The 15,478-nt window shown below is 40.9% G+C and overlaps 1 protein-coding gene across 1 annotated transcript; it reads right to left on the reverse strand.

Moving 5' to 3' along the window:
• Positions 1–373: 373 nt before the first annotated feature.
• Positions 374–12,778, reverse strand: ywhaq (tyrosine 3-monooxygenase/tryptophan 5-monooxygenase activation protein theta). The gene is given in 6 exon segments (NM_001030399.1): positions 374–1,246; positions 2,655–2,750; positions 3,370–3,533; positions 4,212–4,335; positions 10,792–11,195; positions 12,765–12,778. Coding segments are annotated over 5 exon segments (741 nt in total). The 5' UTR covers positions 11,086–11,195; positions 12,765–12,778; the 3' UTR covers positions 374–1,183.
• Positions 12,779–15,478: the final 2,700 nt, after the last annotated feature.

The following is a 15,478-nucleotide window of genomic DNA, read 5'->3' on the forward strand; positions in this document are numbered from 1 at the left end:
TGGCTGTATTTACATAGACCTTTCTGATAAAGCTTACTTCGTTTTATCTATCCTCCTTTAAAATGGGATAGATACTGTTCTGGCAAAGCTTATATAAAGTTAAGGTTTCTTTACAACTTACCACCTATAAAATACACTTGCCCATATACCTTTAGCTAGGGACAGATTCAAAACCTTGTTGAAGATAAATCTGTCAAGTTAGTTTGACTTATGTGAATCCATTGGCCTGTGCCTCTAAATATAAAACCAGCCATTAAATGTGTTCTAGAGGTCACTGTCCCGTTAAAACAGGCAACTTTATGTTATATTGCTCCAAGTTGCTTTCCAGAGCGCTGTAAGAAACACGTTACTGAACACTAGGACACAAGGCAAGGAGTGTAATGACAATTTATTGATTTACTGAAGGAGGCAAATGTTGTCAACTGAAGCAGCAAACATTGGAAAAAATAGTCAAGTTATCCACAAACAGTCAGGAGCCGCTGATGGATGATGACGTTTAACACTTGCCAACTGCAAAACTGGTTCAACAAAAAAAAAAAAAAAAAGGCAGCCCAATTTATAATAAAGGGTCCTATCCATCTGGTAGTACACCAGACGTCTGACATTTGTAGTTCTTAAAATTGGAAGGTAACCACTGGCAATTTACCACCGTCATTTTGTGTTTGTTCTCCCCCCCCCCCCCCACAGGGCAAAATGGTCTTTAAAAGCTACAAGAAAATAAAAAAAAATATATATGACAGACATATTTGGATTGAACAGTTAACTACATTTCCCTCACGCTTTATTTTACCATATATATATAAAAAAGGATTTTTTCTGAAAAGCATAGTTCCAATTTTTTATTTAAATACCACACAGGCTTTCAGTCCTCAACATAAGTGTTCCAAGTTACTTATGTTTAATTCTCATTTGTTTTTTTGTTGTTTTTAAACGAGGTTAAACTGTTAATACTTCTCTACAGCAGTAACCACACACCAGAAGGATGGACACATTAAAAGGGAGGGGGGGAAAAAAAAAAAAAAAAAAGGAATGGAATTTCCCCAAAGCTGCAGTGTGAAAAGACTATAAACTTGATTTCCATTACACATGGATGGGCTTCTTTTGCTCTAAGAAATCCACGTGGAGCGTAGGAATGGAGACGTGTAAAAAGGGTTCGGGAATAAAGATGTGCCAGTTGCTCACTTTAGTTGTTTTCTCCTTGCTCTACAGCATCGTTGTCATCGCATGCGGTATCCGATGTCCATAACTATAACAGCAAACATATCGAGAAGGTTTTTCAGTGGATTTACAACAGGTAAAGCAGAATTCATCCTTTCATTCCATATACATAGACCAATAATGTAGTATAAGGGGATATTTCAGCAGAACCCATCAGATGACAGGCCATTAAGGTATAGTAAGTCTATGTAGCCATTAAGTTTTTCCAGGAGACAAATATTTACACTTGTAATTAGAGACTGCACTATGGAGCCCATAAGTATCCTAAATATTCACAATACTTCACCCGCAGGTAACATTGCATGTTGTTTGGAGCTTTAATACACCACTTTATGCAGGGTCAGACATCCCAGCAGTAAAGCAGTGCTGAAATTTAAGTGGTAGTTCACCTTTAAATTAACTATTGGTATGATGTAGACATTGATATTTTGAGAATTTGCAATTGGTCCTCTTTTGTGGTTTTTCAGTTATTTAGCAGCTCTCCAGTTGGTATTTTTGAATATATAAGTTTACTTATTTACCCTAGCAACTAGGCAGTGGTTTGAATGAGAGACTAGAATATTAATAGTTGAGGAATGGAATAGGAAGTAAACCAAGTAGTAATAAAAGTATAGCTTTACAGAGCAATAAATATGGGTCTACTGGGCTCAAGGCTAATATTTGACTCATATTTTAGCATCATTTATTGCCAGGTTTTTCCTACTCTAGCTAAAATAGCTAGAAATATTAATAAATAGTCACAGGTCAGTTTCCCTAGTCACTAAGGCAGAATTTTGCTTCTAGGGAATTGGGCTAGAGGCACATGCTGTATAGATCACTTGACAACATTGAGGAAGGTAATGGTGGAACTACAGTCTGACAGATGAAAAACAAAGTTTATATATTCAAGGTATGAATGTGGCACCTCTAAAGTGAGTGATTGATATAGATAGATATAAACCAACATGGTCAGTGTTCTGGAAATCACTCTTTAATTCTATTGCAACTAATGTATGTGTTTTCTACCAATATTCCCCCGGTATATTACATTTTCCAAAGCATACCTGATTTCATACTTAAATAACTCAGGGTATGGCTATCCTTGTTGGGATAACCAGCTAATCTTTACTCTTACACTGAACACAAGTGTCAGGACAAGAATCAATAGGTGTGTTAAAACCCCAAAAGATGTTCCAGTTTAAGAGTGCAATGTTTCCTGGGTAGCACTATTCTAGCTGCGACAGTGAAGGACATCCTGGGTAGAGGTTAACTATTGTTCTGCCCTAAAAACGTGTTTGTTCAGTGGTAGGACAGAGATAGGGGCAGAGAGACATATCCTCCTTCCAACTGGAGCAAGCTGTACAGGAAAAGTCCCCCAGTGTACACACTAAAGGCATTATTTAGCCACAAAAAATAAATACCTGAAGCAAAATGAATATGGGTATATTTATACTCACTGTTAGGTTGTCTCTAAGCAGCTGCATGATAAGGGTGCTGTCTTTGTAAGACTCTTCATTTAGGGTATCGAGTTCTGCGATGGCTTCATCAAACGCCTGTACAAAGCATACCCAGACAAATCAATTTTCACAAGAATTTTTGTACATCGTAGCTGTGAAATATGTAAGTTACCGCCACAATTCTAATCATTTTAAAATATATTCAAATATAGTAAAGTGTAATTAAAGATATTTGTAAATTAATTACAATTGAAAGCAGTATTTGTTTATGGTTCTGACTTTTGTAGCAGAACTCGAGGCCCTGCCAGGTCTTTTAATCAGACTATTCTACTACATTGTTTCAGGAGTCACAGCTATTAGTGCAGAGAATATAAACAGCCTCACAGATACTATTTTAGCTAAACTTATTACATGGAGGCAGGAAGAAACCACCCAGAACATGTTAACATCTTAGTGTTCTAAACACATCATACAGTGGTTACCTCTCTGTAAGACCTTTACCCAGTAATGTAGAGTATCAAGAATTTAAATTAGCAGCAATTAATCGGCCCCTCTAAAATAGTTGAACCCCCATACACCTATTAATTCCAGTCAAATGATATAAAACCCATTACAAATATACATAATTTTGCATCCTCAATATTACTGTACATTAAAGTTGCTCAAACTAGAAAGATAGCATTTCACACAAACAAGAGCCTCATTTTGCACTTACGTTTTTAGCGAGTGTACAGGCCTTTTCTGGACTATTGAGAATTTCATAATAAAACACGGAGAAATTCAAGGCTAAACCCAAGCGAATGGGATGTGTTGGCTGCATGTCCTTTTTGCTGATGTCAAATGCCTCTTGATAGGCAGCTTGTGAATCTTGTATTGTTTCTGCGGATGAAGATAAAAACCTTTAAGTACATACAAATAGAATGACCAAGTGTGTTTATGTAGTTGCAGCGGCTTTTCTAGTTCATCACATGCAGGTATTTAGAACAGTGGAAACAGTTTACCTATGATGTAGAGTAATATTTTGAGACAATTTGCTATTGGTCTTCATTTTTTTTATTTGTACTTAGTTATTTAACATTGTTCAACACCTCTAGTTTAGTTTTAGCAGCTATCTGGTTGCTAGGGTCCAAATTACCTTAGCAACCAGGGAGTGGTTTGAATGAGAGACTGGTATATGAATAGAAGACCTGAATAGAAAAAATCGTTGTAAAAAGTATAAATAAAAAAACTGTAGCCTCACAGAGCAATAGTTTTTAGCTGCCGGGGTCAGTGACCCCCATTTGAAAGCAGCAAAGAGTTAGAAAAAGGCAAATAATTCAAAAACTATAAATAATGAAGACCAATTGAAAAGTTAATTAGAATTGGCTATTCTATAACACTAAAAGTTAACTTAAAAAAGTGAACCACCCCTTTAATTAAAGCTCACCAGTGATTGCTTCTGGTGTGATAGCCCACAATCAAATCTGGAGTTAAAAAAATCTCCTCCAAGTTTAACATGGCTAGACTGGGGGAAGGGGGGGGAAAAAAAAAAAAAAAAAAAAAATCATCAATACTTACTAGTTCGGTTATCTCCAGTTGCCACCTCTGCTAGGTACCGATAGTAATCACCCTTCATTTTAAGGTAAAAGACCTGGCTTTCTGTTGCAGTTGAAGAGCTTATTAAGTGCTTGTCAAGCAGGTTCTAGAATAAAAAAAAAATAAAAAAAAAACTCGTCAAAGATCAAGATTTCCCAAACTGTAGAAATACGCAAACTTTCTAAGGCATTTGGCTGAATACTTTTAGGCAGGACATTTTTGGAAGATTTAAAGAGTGTACCTCTTTGTGTAACATAAAAATCAGCTTACGTTTGGCTAATGTTTTTAACATGTATTTATTATCCTCCTGAAAATAGTGCTGAAAGGTAACAGATATGTGAAACAAACCCAAATGATACACTTGGGGAAGTGGGCGGGGCCAAATCGAATAAAGTCTGAACACAAGTGCTTTTGCACAGTGCCGTGAACATTCTAAGGGGGGGACGTCGCATTGATCATTTATTAACTTGAAAATTTAAGAAATTAAAATATTTGCTTGATTTTTTAAGCAAACTCCTTGTACCCCATTTTACGATAAAGTGGCCTACGGAAGGCCCAGTTTTATTGTCTTTAAAGTACTGAAGTATGGGAACTATTGTCCAGAATGTTTGGGATCTGAGATTTTCTGGTTAAGGGAACTTTCAGTAATCAAGAATTTCATAGTTTAAGTCTGCTTAAAATTAAACATACCCAATACAATAGGGATTCATTCAGATAGGTTAGAATCAAGCACACATGACTAGAATTATTCATTATCTGGATAAGGAGTCTCATACCCGTATTAGCAATTATAAGAATGGTCAGAATTGTATTTTTCGCACACAAGGTGGGTGACTGAGGGACATCGGTGCATAACTTTTTAGCTCAGGAGGCACCTCCAACTAAATCACCAAAAATTAATTCCCTCATGTCATTGACTTCCTGAGTAACTTATTTATCTATCCATTGGTAGGGCCATGTATCACTTTCTAACAGTATTGTTGCTGTGCATGCAGCAGTCAATTAAAAACGTAAGTGACAAATGCCCAAAGCAAGTAACAACTGCCTAACAAGCACTAAGCTCAGGCTACTGGACCCCACATGACTTATAAAGTATCATAGGTCTGGAGAGCAAGTCAGCAGCTTTATCATTCTGTACATGGCCAGCTTTACAGCTTTAGGACAATTTGGCAACCACTCAGAAATCAATAACATAGCACCCTAAAGTTACAGACAGGTATTCGATTATCCAGAATGCTCAGGAACAGAGTTTATTTTGGATACGGGATCAGTCAGTCATTTTGGATCACCATTTGTCCGCTAAAAAAAATGTAAACATTAAATAAACCCAATAGGATTGTTTTTGCCACTAACAGATTCATGTAGTTTAGTTCCCATCAAGTACAAGCTACTATTTTATTAGAGAAAAAGTTTAAACCTAGGTCTATTGGAGACCTTTTCGTAATTCGGCGTTTAATGAATAAGGGGTTTCCAGCCAATGGATCCTACACCTGTTCTCAGAAAAGCATTGGATCTGTAGATCACACTGGTCTGGGGACAGCATGATGCCTTAATAATCTCAAGTAATGTTTCTATCTGTACTTGAACTTATAGTAGGATGACACCAACATTGCCCAGTGCGACGGCATCCTGTGGCCAAACAGTAACAGCTCAGGCTTTATCATTTGGGGGGGGTGGATTATTAATGCTCTTCCAATTGAAGAAAGCCTCAGCCAAGATACTCAATAGACGCGCTGTTAGGAGCAGCACGTGCATACACTTCATCACATGACCTTAAAATGATTATCACATGGCACCTAGAATCAGTGAAGTAGGTTACTATCCAGAATGACGTCCATTTATTTTTCTTATGGGTGCCATAGTACCCATAGTGCAAGCAGTTACGCTTTACCCTTAGGCTCAAACACAACACTGCCCTCCTGTGGCCACAAACTGGAATGCTTCTTTTATTTTACGTAGCACCATAAACTGCTTAGGATTCAGAATATCCTTTATGAAAACAGCAATGTTAAATATGCAGTATTAAATAACTTACTGATAAGAATGAGGCCCTAACTGAGCCATGCTTCAGTAAGTTCTGTATCTAGTTTAACTGGTCACTGCATTTCTTATTGTGCAGAAAAATCATTTTTAACTTACTATTTGCCAATTAGCTTCCCCGTTTACGTTAAGTAAATTAAAATATTGAGATGAATATACAGGTCATATTTTCAAAAGGGATTAAGTAAAGCAGCTACAAGAACCCCTAAGCCAGGCTACAGCCTGTACAGAGTATAGCCATTATACATTTACATTATCTATACAATTGTACATAGTTAACATAGGCCATCCCTTATTCTATACACAGTTCTATAAGAGAAAAGTACATTTAAACCCTAAAATGATTTGCTTACTACAGTAATATCCATGCCTCTGTACAGGCTATTAAACAAGCTATATACTTGTATAATCTATCCAATAGACAAATACATGAGAAGTATAGTATGAGGAATAGAATGAAATCTCTGGTTATTGTGTCTGCCTGAAGCTGCGTTTGGGCTCATCACATGTTGGTAACAAAGGGCATCTTTGAAAGAAGCGATTGCTGAACATCCACGAACAATGTAGATCTCTATTAACATATATTGCATAAACAAGCTCATATGTAAAACCCTGCTTCTTCTAAATAAACCACTCATAAAAGTACACTTCAGTAGTATGTGCTATTGGGTAATCCTAAATAGAAAATTGGCATTTTAAGAATTAAGGGCCGCCCCCTGGGATCATAGGATTCACAGTGCACACAAACAAGTCAAGGCACACATACATGCTAGGCCCCATCAGCCAATGAATGAGTTCTGCCTTTAGTTTCCACACTACTTCCTGTTAGAGCTGCATCATTTCCTATCATGTCATCTCTGAGGCAGCACACATTACAGAATGGTGGATCAAGGGAAATTATGTAAAAAGGCAATATTTACTGATGTATATATTCCAGTTTAGTGAGATTCTTTAATAAGACTCTTAACATAATATAAACTGTTGCTTAAGTATTCATTCTGAGGGTAGAGTTTTCCTTTAAGTGACAGTCCCCTGGAAAGTGTCACAATGCCTTTAAGACATACTTGTGACCACTAGCACCACTAACTGTCAGACTAGTGGCATCTTAGCTTTACTGCTGAAAGGGTAATTACAAGTACAGTGGTAGAATATTCTCCCTAGATACTAAAAGCCTTTAAAATATATTGTATATGACATCAGCACCACTCCTTCCCGCCACAGAATTCTTCTACTATGGCTGAAAGATGCAGAGAGAAATATGCCATGTGAGCTGTGGCCCTAGAGCCAGTCAAATGCATCACTTTTTGATGGCTGGATAGCACATGCATGCAGAGGATCAAATTGCATTTCCCTTTCAAGTCAAAGGGAGTTACAGAAGTCAATCATGAGTCCCTTTATTATGGCTGAAATACACTGGCTGTGTAAGACATTAACTATATTGGCTGCAATATTAAAATGTTCAAAAAAAAGCAGTCATTTTTCAAGCAAGAGAAAAGCAGTTACTTGAAAGCAGCGCTTCCAATTGATAGTGCTGGGCACATCTACATCCCTACCTGCACAAAATTCATATGAAAGAACAGCGCAGAGTTCAAAAACACACTCCGGTCATAAAGGGGAGATTTGCTTGGGTGGCCCCCACAGCTGATGGCTAAGCAACTTTGGTGCAAGAGTTTATAAGTCAGCTCATGAGTACGGTGCACAAATGCAGACGGTCTCCTAACAGGCCTAGCCACTGGCTCAAACAGGAAGCAGGAAGGATTATGCCATTTCCTGTTGAACATACCTCCAGGCACATGTCTAGCAGCCAACAGGACTTCCAGTACAAAGTATTAGATTTCACACCACTTAGAATGAACAGCAGAGGGCACCATATATGGAGCAAACAATGTATGGGTTTTACAGTGTGCACCCAGCTTTAGACATAAGTATATTTTTTACAGGGTGAGCAATTAATAACTGGAATGAGCCAAAAGTTAGCTTTACCAATGAGAGGCAGAGGGCCACAAGGAGGCACCCTTCAAAAAAAGAAATGAGAGCCAAACAGCTTTACATAGGCATAGAATTGTCAGGCTGCTCAAGATGAAATAATGTCTTGCATAAGTAGACAGACCCTGGACCAATTACATAATTTCACTAAACAATTACTCTATTGGATTTAGTTTGCAGCACCGCAACACAAATGGTATAAATGCCCTGGTGGACAATGCTGGTTCAATTAAAAGGAAGCAGGAGCTACTTTAAACCACATGCACTGCCTCAAAACACACTGCACAAACAAGAAGCAGATTTATGAGAAGCCAAAGGCAGGCCAATCATCATCCTGAGGTAACCAGAGTTCAGCAGCCGAGAATAAAGCGTTCATACATCAAGAGAACCACCAATTTGGCAAGGCCGCCAAACAAGCAAATCTTTGGCATATTGGGCCACTCATGTGTAAGGTCAAGTCAGGCTGATCCTATCGTTGGGCTCCTAGCAGAGAATCACTGGCAGAGGACTGCATACAAAGTGCCAATGCAATATTCAGATAGGATTTTCAAACCTGCCTAGAAGGCACCTGGTTGCTCAGGCCATCTGAAGGTGCACATACATGGACTAATGTGCTGCAGACTGTCTGAAGGGAACAAGTCACCAGTTTTAATCGGCCTGTGCATGACCTGCTTAAAAGGTGCACCATCAGGAACTCTGCATAACACTGGGGAGTGTCAAAGGGTGGCACAAAATATGCCAATACGCCAAACACCTACAGTAAGATAGTGGCAATCAATGTGGTGGTAGTAACGTCATGCTGTGTACTTGCTTTTCATTGGCAGGGGCTGTGTGCTGCTATAACAGAACAACCTATTTCACTCTGCCGAAAAGCTAAAGCTTGGGTGAAGTTCACCATTAATAAAGTGATGCCTATCCCAAGCCCAAAACACTGGAGTAACTGAGGAGAGGGTCCCCTAAATTGGCCAGTCAAGGCCCTATTCTCAACCCAACTGAGAATCTCACGTTCAAAACTGAGGTGCCCTACCTTCAACCAACTACTCTAAACAAACCTGCCTGGTACAGTGGGCACAAATAGCCTGCAAAGTTGGCACATACTTACCACATAGTAAAAAAAGGAGGCTCAACAAAGACTCTGGGAATCAAATTCTTCTGTTATCACTGTATACCTTACAAGCCAATCCTACAGTTGAGATTTTTCACACTGCTTGCAGCTGCAGACAATGAACAGCAGCCAATGTATAATTGTAAGAACCATTTCAAGTACTTGATGTTACAGCTAAGGAAGGAGCCCTGGCAAAGATAAGCAGCCAGGAATGTTGGGCACTCATCTTTGGTGAAAGATAGTCTGCACGCAAGCTAATAACTCACTTTGTCTATTTAAAAAGAACAAAAGATTAACTCTTTCTAAGTGCTACTATGTTAAAAGGAAAAATATATTTGCCATAATACTTGCTCACGTGAAGAAGGCTTCATCTCTTAACACAAACAAGTAGTTTGCAGTGGCTTGCTAATGAAACTACAATGTTTAACAGTAGTGTTTTGAATGAAACAAGTATGACATGGGAGTATTGCAGTCTTAATAACCAAGAGGCAAGCTCATATTTTACTGGTTTAAAGGGATGGTTCACCTTTGAGTTAACTTTGTGGAGGAATATTCTGAGAATTTTCAGTTGGTCTTCACTGTTTATTATTTGCGTTTCACTTTTTGTTCAGCAAGTCTCCAGTTTGGAATTTCAGCAGTTATCTGTTTGCTACGGTTCAAATTTAGCAACCAGGAGGTGGTTTGAATGAAAGACATTTATAGGGGAGGATAGAATAGAAGAGAATACTGTAGCCTCACAGAGCAAGTTTTTTTTATTTTTTTTTAGCTGCTGGGCTCAGTGACCCCCATCTAAAAGTTGAGAAAGTCAGAAGGCATATAATTAAAAAAAAGACCAATTGAAAAGTTGCTTAGAACAGTCCATTCTATAACATACTAAGCGTTACCTTAAAGGTGAACCACGCCTATAAGAAGCTTGAGTTTGAGATTTCAAATGTGTATAAAACCAACTTGTGCACCAGTCAGATGAAATATTCTTCTAATGTGCCATTTGTATGTGTGACAGCAGTCTGAACATGGGCAAATCTAGAAAAAAAATTATCTAGGAATAATGCTTCTCTAGAGATACACTGAAGAACACACATTCTTAAACACTAGCTGTGAAATGAGACCCCTATTATGGTCCATTTAAACCAGCTAAACACAGGTGGACAGATTATCTATAAAATGAGCATATTCTTTATAAGAGGCACATTTAATTCCTTTCTTCCGGAGCATGTACTGTGATATATCAAATTAATAAAAAATAAAAAAATAGGCTCTGTAAGATGGTTTAGCAAACATCTGCAAGGTCATGGTAGGACCTGTCATGGGTATGGAAACTTAATTTAATTGCAGGGCTCTTTATGTGCCTGTTTGGTTAGCACTACTCTAAACTTACTCTGCTGGCCTTTCATGACAGATACGACCCTAGTGCTGCTTAAACTAACTCACCAGAACAGTTTCGCAAATATTTTGTAGCTCACTCTCCACTTTCTCTTTGTACTCTCTGGCAATCTTCAGCTTTGTTTCTTCACTGTCTGACTTCTGCTCAATGCTGGAGATGACACGCCAGGCAGATCTTCTTGCACCCACTACATTCTTGTAGGCAACAGAAAGGAGATTTCTCTCTTCACTGGACAGCTCTGTGCCGCACTCTGTTACGGCTTTCATGCTAGCCGCCATGTCATCGTAACGCTCAGCCTGCTCTGCTAGCTTGGCCTTCTGGATTTGCGCGTTCCTGTCCATGGCTGTGCTGAGGGAGGAAATCAGATAGGTGGAAAGGAGGGAAAAGTTGAAGTCTGCCAACCAACAACAAGAGGCGTTCTAGGTGAATCTGATGCGCAGACAGCTGTAACCTGAAAAACAAGTAACTATGTTAAAGCTTAAATATATCTCTTCCATCAGGAGATCTAATCAACAGTGTCTACTGACCTGCACCCACACTGGCATATCTCTAATCCTTATTCTCAACATTGTGCCAAAGGGAGCTTTAATGCTTCAGGGTATTCCTTCAAACAAAAGGCCCTCAGGCAAGTTTTACAAAGCTTCAATCACAGACATGCTTTTAAAATTCAGGAAAACGTGCCCCGCCATATAGCCGAGAGAACTGCTGCTCACAGCTAGAGAGCAGTTAAAGAGAGCAGTGTAGAGGGAGGAGCCCTGCATTGAACATTATACCATAGAAAGGAGGAGGAATGGATCGGGATGCCCTTCCTTTTGTCTGGAGGCTCCCTAGCTTTCCCCGCCCTGACTGCCTCTCCCTCTTTTCCTCCCTCCCTTCAAGGGAACCAGGCTTCCCAGCACTGCAACATACTAGATTTTTTTTTCTTTTTTCAAAGGAAATATATACTTTAGGCTGGGGCTTTCTAGATCTAAGCTTCTTTTCAATCACTGGCAGGAAAAGGCCAGCACCCAATACCACACCAGAAGACTGAGGTTTCTAAAAGGTCTTTGAGCCCATAACTAGAAGCAGATAGAAGGCTCCCCCACCTCCATGTACAACCAAAAAGCAATCAGCCATCAGAATCCGACATCGCCCTAAAGCACCAACGAGAAATGTCACATCCCAATGTCAAGAAGACACCGCATAGTGTCAAGGAGCAGACACGGCATTTGCCCAGCTACACGCTTTATATGCACGCAGTATCATCTAATCAGTGCCTCCAGCCCTCCCATACCGACAAGCTTCCCAGCAATATTGTATCAAGGCTGCAAATGTATCTACTGGAGGAAACTGAATTTCCTAGTGGAAATAATAGCCGAGAGATAAATACATAGAAAAATAGAGTCTCCATAGGGAAATAGTTTCAATGAAAGCACGCTCGCCCCTCAGGTATATAAAGGGGAGTATCATGGGCAAAGTGAGCATTGCATGGGGGATATATACACCAGCCATGCACATCCCATAATTATAAGGTTAATAATGCCCATAGCTTTCAATGAGCAACCCTCCCCCCACACCAGCTCCCGTAGTGCTCCTATCCCTATAATAAACTGGATGAGCCTATTACCTGCACAATATCAGCCACTGAGGCAGGCTACACCGCAGTGATTCAGTCTGTACCTGCCTCCAGCAGACAGGAAGGGCAAGATTCATCCCTAAAGCCCTTGCAGAACTACAACTCCCATAATCCTCTATGAGTTAGCAAATGCAGCAATGTAACTGCCGCTGTGTCTACCCTGAAAATGTATACTAAGGATGGAGGAAAGAGAGTGTACAATAACTGCTAGTGGGAATCACTGCCATATTGCCCCTAGATAATGGTATCACCCATATATCATTGGAATAATCCGTATGGATAGAGACGGGCGAGCAGCAAACACACAATATTCTAAAAAGCAGACACAAAACCACTCATTCCCGCCCCACAGCGTCCATCCATGTCGAATAGAGCAAAGGTTCCAAGATGTCGAGCCGAACTCACCTTGCGCTCCTCACCCAACGCGGCCGGCAGACTGAGGACAAGAAATACCAGGCGGCGGCTTCAGGCGCAGCGCACAAGAAACCCTGTCCTGCGCAACCGAACCTGCCTATCAGGCGTTGGCAAAAAGGGATGCTACTCTATTCCACCTGGCCAATCAGAAGCCGCAGGGCCGCCTGTCAATTCCGCGTTTCCTCAGCTATTCCAGCCAATAGCACTATAGCGCGGGAGTGTTAGGCGGGGGTGTAGGGAGGAGGAAAAAAGGGTGGGTTAGGTTGAAGAGCAGGCTGCGGCTTGGGCCACGGGGTTTCCTCCAATAAGATGCAGGGTGAGATGACATCACTGTTTCTGTGGCAACCGGAGTTGCTGCTCACCCCCTCCTTTGCCTTTCCTCTGTCCACACCCTGAGCAGCCCCAGCTAGGGAGTGGCGCGGTTTTCCTATTGCAGAGGTGTTGATAGTGTTCGCCATGTGTGCATTTTGCGCTGTCATTTAAACACTATACTCAGTGGTACGAATACACACACGGCCTGATTTATAAGCGTATTTGTCATGTATTAAATTGTGGGGGAAACCATGGTTTGGGGTTGCCACCTTTTGTTTCCCTGACTAATAATGGTGGCGTCTGACACGGTTTTTCGGCAGGGTTAACGTTACAGTTAGTAGGTTACTATTTAACCTATTCCTTTGCATATTACAGGCTCCTGCCACATTGCTTGACATGTACATGTAAGCTGTCATTGGTGGCATAAGCTTAATACTGATAATGAGAGATAACAGTTTATGGTCCTTTCTTTTGTAATCTGTAATAGAACTGGAGGGCCCATATATTCAATTGCACAAACATGTCCAGACTGAGATTCAAATCAGGCCCTGGAATTTACAGAGGCCCAAACAGCCCCCCAGCAGCCCAATAAATAGTGACTGTCTATGGCATCTTACAGCAGCCCCTCTGGCATTTGCCAGAATCCACAGATCGTTAAGGGTCCCAATGTCATTGTGCTATGGATATTTCCTGGGAAACCCCCCAAGTTTTAATTCCTGGTTCCGGAACAATATGTTCATCCTGTTGTGTAACAGTAACAAACATTTGTTTTGAGAGGCCTATTACTGCCTGTCATATATGTGTACCCTGCCCCATCCCTGGCCTTACAGTTATACTCTATAGGTGATATTAAACAAAAGCCCTTATGAAGTGCCTCTGCTCTGTGATGTGGGTGTTTGTTATTTGCCTGAGGTGTCTCCATGTATTAGAGGCCCTGTGCATGTTCTGTTCTATCTGCTAGGCCTTATGTGCACTACACACTAAATATAGTACAGTACAATAGAATACAAATACAGTACTACTAGGGGTGGGGCAAGGGGTCTGAGGAAGATTTCTGTATAGGGGGTCTAGACTCAGAATCCAGACACATATTGATAGGTTAAAAGACAACAATCAATTAAATTCAATGCTTTAGTTACCTTATAAAAATATATATTGGATACTGTTAAAAACAGTATATTTGCCCATATCCTGAAGAGTAAGGAATACAAACACTGAACATTTATATAACAAGAGCTTATACTAACACAGGGTGTATTTTGAATCTCAGTGCAGCCATCACCACAGTCCATCCCTCACCCTACTATGCCATTTATCCAACAAATACCCAGAGGCTATTATCCCACTGCTACTATAGGCACCATCTCTCCCTACTATACCTGCTATCCCACAGCCACAGTCCCTTCCCAGAGGCTATTATCCCACTGCTACTATAGGCACCATCTCTCCCTACTATACCTGCTATCCCACAGCCACAGTCCCTTCCCAGAGGCTATTATCCCACTGCTACTATAGGCACCATCTCTCCCTACTATACCTGCTATCCCACAGCCACAGTCCCTTCCCAGAGGCTATTATCCCCCTACTGCTACTATAGGCACCATCTCTCCCTACTATACCTGTTATCCCACAGCCCCAGTCCCTTCCCAGAGGCTATTATCCCACTGCTACTATAGGCACCATCTCTCCCTACTATACCTGCTATCCCACAGCCCCAGTCCCTTCCCAGAGGCTATTATCCCACTGCTACTATAGGCACCATCTCTCCCTACTATACCTGCTATCCCACAGCCCCAGTCCCTTCCCAGAGGCTATTATCCCACTGCTACTATAGGCACCATCTCTCCCTACTATACCTGCTATCCCACAGCCACAGTCCCTTCCCAGAGGCTATTATCCCCCCACTACTACTATAGGCACCATCTCTCCCTACTATACCTGCTATCCCACAGCCACAGTCCCTTCCCAGAGGCTATTATCCCACTACTACTATAGGCACCATCTCTCCCTACTATACCTGCTATCCCACAGCCACAGTCCCTTCCCAGAGGCTATTATCCCCCACTGCTACTATAGGCACCATCTCTTCCTACTATACCTGCTATCCCACAGCCACAGTCCCTTCCCAGACGCTATTATCCCCTCACTGCTACTATAGGCACCATCTCTCCCTACTATACCTGCTATGTGACAGCCACAGTCCCTTCCCAGAGGCTATTATCCCCACTGCTACTATAGGCACCATCTCTCCTTACTATACCTGCTATCCCACAGCCACAGTCCCTTCCCAGAGGCTATTATCCCCCACTGCTACTATAGGCACCATCTCTCCCTACTATACCTGCTATCCCACAGCCAAAGTCCTTTCCCAGACGCTATTATCCCCTCACTGC

This window comes from Xenopus tropicalis, chromosome 5, assembly GCF_000004195.4.
Source record: "Xenopus tropicalis strain Nigerian chromosome 5, UCB_Xtro_10.0, whole genome shotgun sequence".
Classification (NCBI taxonomy): domain Eukaryota; kingdom Metazoa; phylum Chordata; class Amphibia; order Anura; family Pipidae; genus Xenopus; species Xenopus tropicalis.